Source organism: Tupaia chinensis, unplaced genomic scaffold (assembly GCF_000334495.1).
Source record: "Tupaia chinensis unplaced genomic scaffold, TupChi_1.0 Scaffold000539_1, whole genome shotgun sequence".
In the NCBI taxonomy this organism is placed as follows: Eukaryota; Metazoa; Chordata; class Mammalia; order Scandentia; family Tupaiidae; genus Tupaia; species Tupaia belangeri.
The window spans coordinates 4,811,655-4,813,296 of NW_006160052.1; the positions used below are offsets into that span (position 1 = coordinate 4,811,655).

Here is a 1,642-nt window from a genome sequence, read left to right on the forward strand (position 1 = left end):
GGCGGCGGCGGCGCACAGCCTTTGCACCAGGGTTCCGTCGCCGGGGCCGCGTGCGCTCAGGGCACTTTGCAGGGCATCCGGGCCTGGTAGGGACGAGGCGGGTCAGGCGGCAGGCACCCCACCGCAGCCTGGAGCCGCGGAACTGAAGCGCGAGAAAGGCTGGCCCCAAGGGCCGAGGCCCCTCGTTAAAAAATACACACGTCTTGCTCGCCAGGGCTCCAGATCGCGGCTCACTGAGGCCCGCGGAAAGGGGCTCAGGGGCGAGGAAGACGCCTGGGTCTGGTCGCCCGGACTGTCTCTGAGGCAGAAACTCGGCCTGGGGCCAGGGAGGACGATGGCCCCGATCCTGGGGCCTGAGGGGAGAGCGGGAGGCTGGGACTCTGGCTGCCGCTCGATTCTCCCAGAGCGAGAAGAGCTTCGCTCCCTGGGCCTTCCTGTGGCCTCCGCGAAGCGTTGGCGGGGCACCCGAGGACAGAGAAAGCATGAAGGAGAGAAAGATGGGGGTCGTGGCGTGAGAAACCCAGAGCCCATCGATCCTCTGCGCCCTGTGCGGGCCCGGAACGCTACACCACGTCTTCCTTCCCCACCGCCTCCCTCCGCGGTAGATGCCTCGCGCGGATCTCTGTGTTGGGGAAGGCAAGACTCTTGGAGGAAAAACCAGCCCAGGGAGATCAAAAGTTTGGAAGGGGAGGGGTGAACAAATCCGGGACCTGGTGGCACCCCGGAGGTGTTACTGGGCTTTCTTTCTGTCTCGTATTCTGTATTCCGCACATAGTATCTATCTATATGTAACTATATCCACACGCCGTGTACACACCCGCTGTCATACACTACAGGTCAATAAACAGGTGCAATATTTCCAAACTGTCGGCCGGCTACAGACTCTGTTTAGCCCAGGAGAGGAGGAGGGGTCCTTTAAACAGGGCAAGAAAGGAAGGAAAAGGTGCGTACGGGGCAGAAACCCTGCCTAGGCGGATGCAGGCTTGGTCTCCCGAGCCAGGTCCCAGGCAGCAAGTCTGGTCTCTACACGGCTTTGTTCATTAATTTTCTTTACTCCTCTGGGGAGAACAGGTTGGGAACTCTCGGCCTTTGAGGACGCGGGCTTTGTAAGCCTTCTCCCAAGTTTTCCCCAGACGCTTGAGCGAGCCGTCTGGACCTGCAGAGGGTCAAAGCTTAGATTCTGCGCACCTGGAGGGTCTCCAGGGAAGAGGAAACCTCGACCCCAGGCCCAGCCGCGGGGGCGCGAAGGCGGCTCCACCGTCGGCTGCCTCCCCGGCTTCCAGCGCACCCGGGGACGCTGCGTTGCGCCCCGCCGCGGCGCAGCTCTCCCCCTCGGCCGCCCTCCCTTCTCCCCCGGCGGCCGTGGCTTTATGCGGCTCCTTGTCACTTGCGGAGAATGCCTGTGCGAGGCCAGTGCTGCCACACGGCCGATTGTGAGCGTGCCAAGGCGGGTGAATGGGGAGGCCTCAGCGCGCCGCGCCATTGTGGGGCCGGGCCTCGCTGAAAGGCGGCTCCGGGCCGGGAAGGTGCGGAAAGAATGGCTTTTTATTGGAGTCCCGAACAAAAGGTGTGGTAGGAAGGCGAGGTCCCCTGCTTGAACAAAAACCCCAGCGCGTCGGATTGACGTCCTCCCCGCGCTCCC

General features: G+C 63.2%; 1 protein-coding gene across 1 annotated transcript in view; it reads left to right on the forward strand.

Annotated features, from left to right (window-relative positions):
- Positions 1-1,437, forward strand: part of NKX2-3 (NK2 homeobox 3) — a 4,154-nt gene extending 2,717 nt beyond the window's left edge. Inside the window, exon 4 of the mRNA XM_027775255.1 lies at positions 1,163-1,437. Within this exon, the coding sequence (XP_027631056.1) occupies positions 1,163-1,437 (275 nt within the window). The remainder of the gene's footprint in view (positions 1-1,162) is intronic.
- Positions 1,438-1,642: the final 205 nt, after the last annotated feature.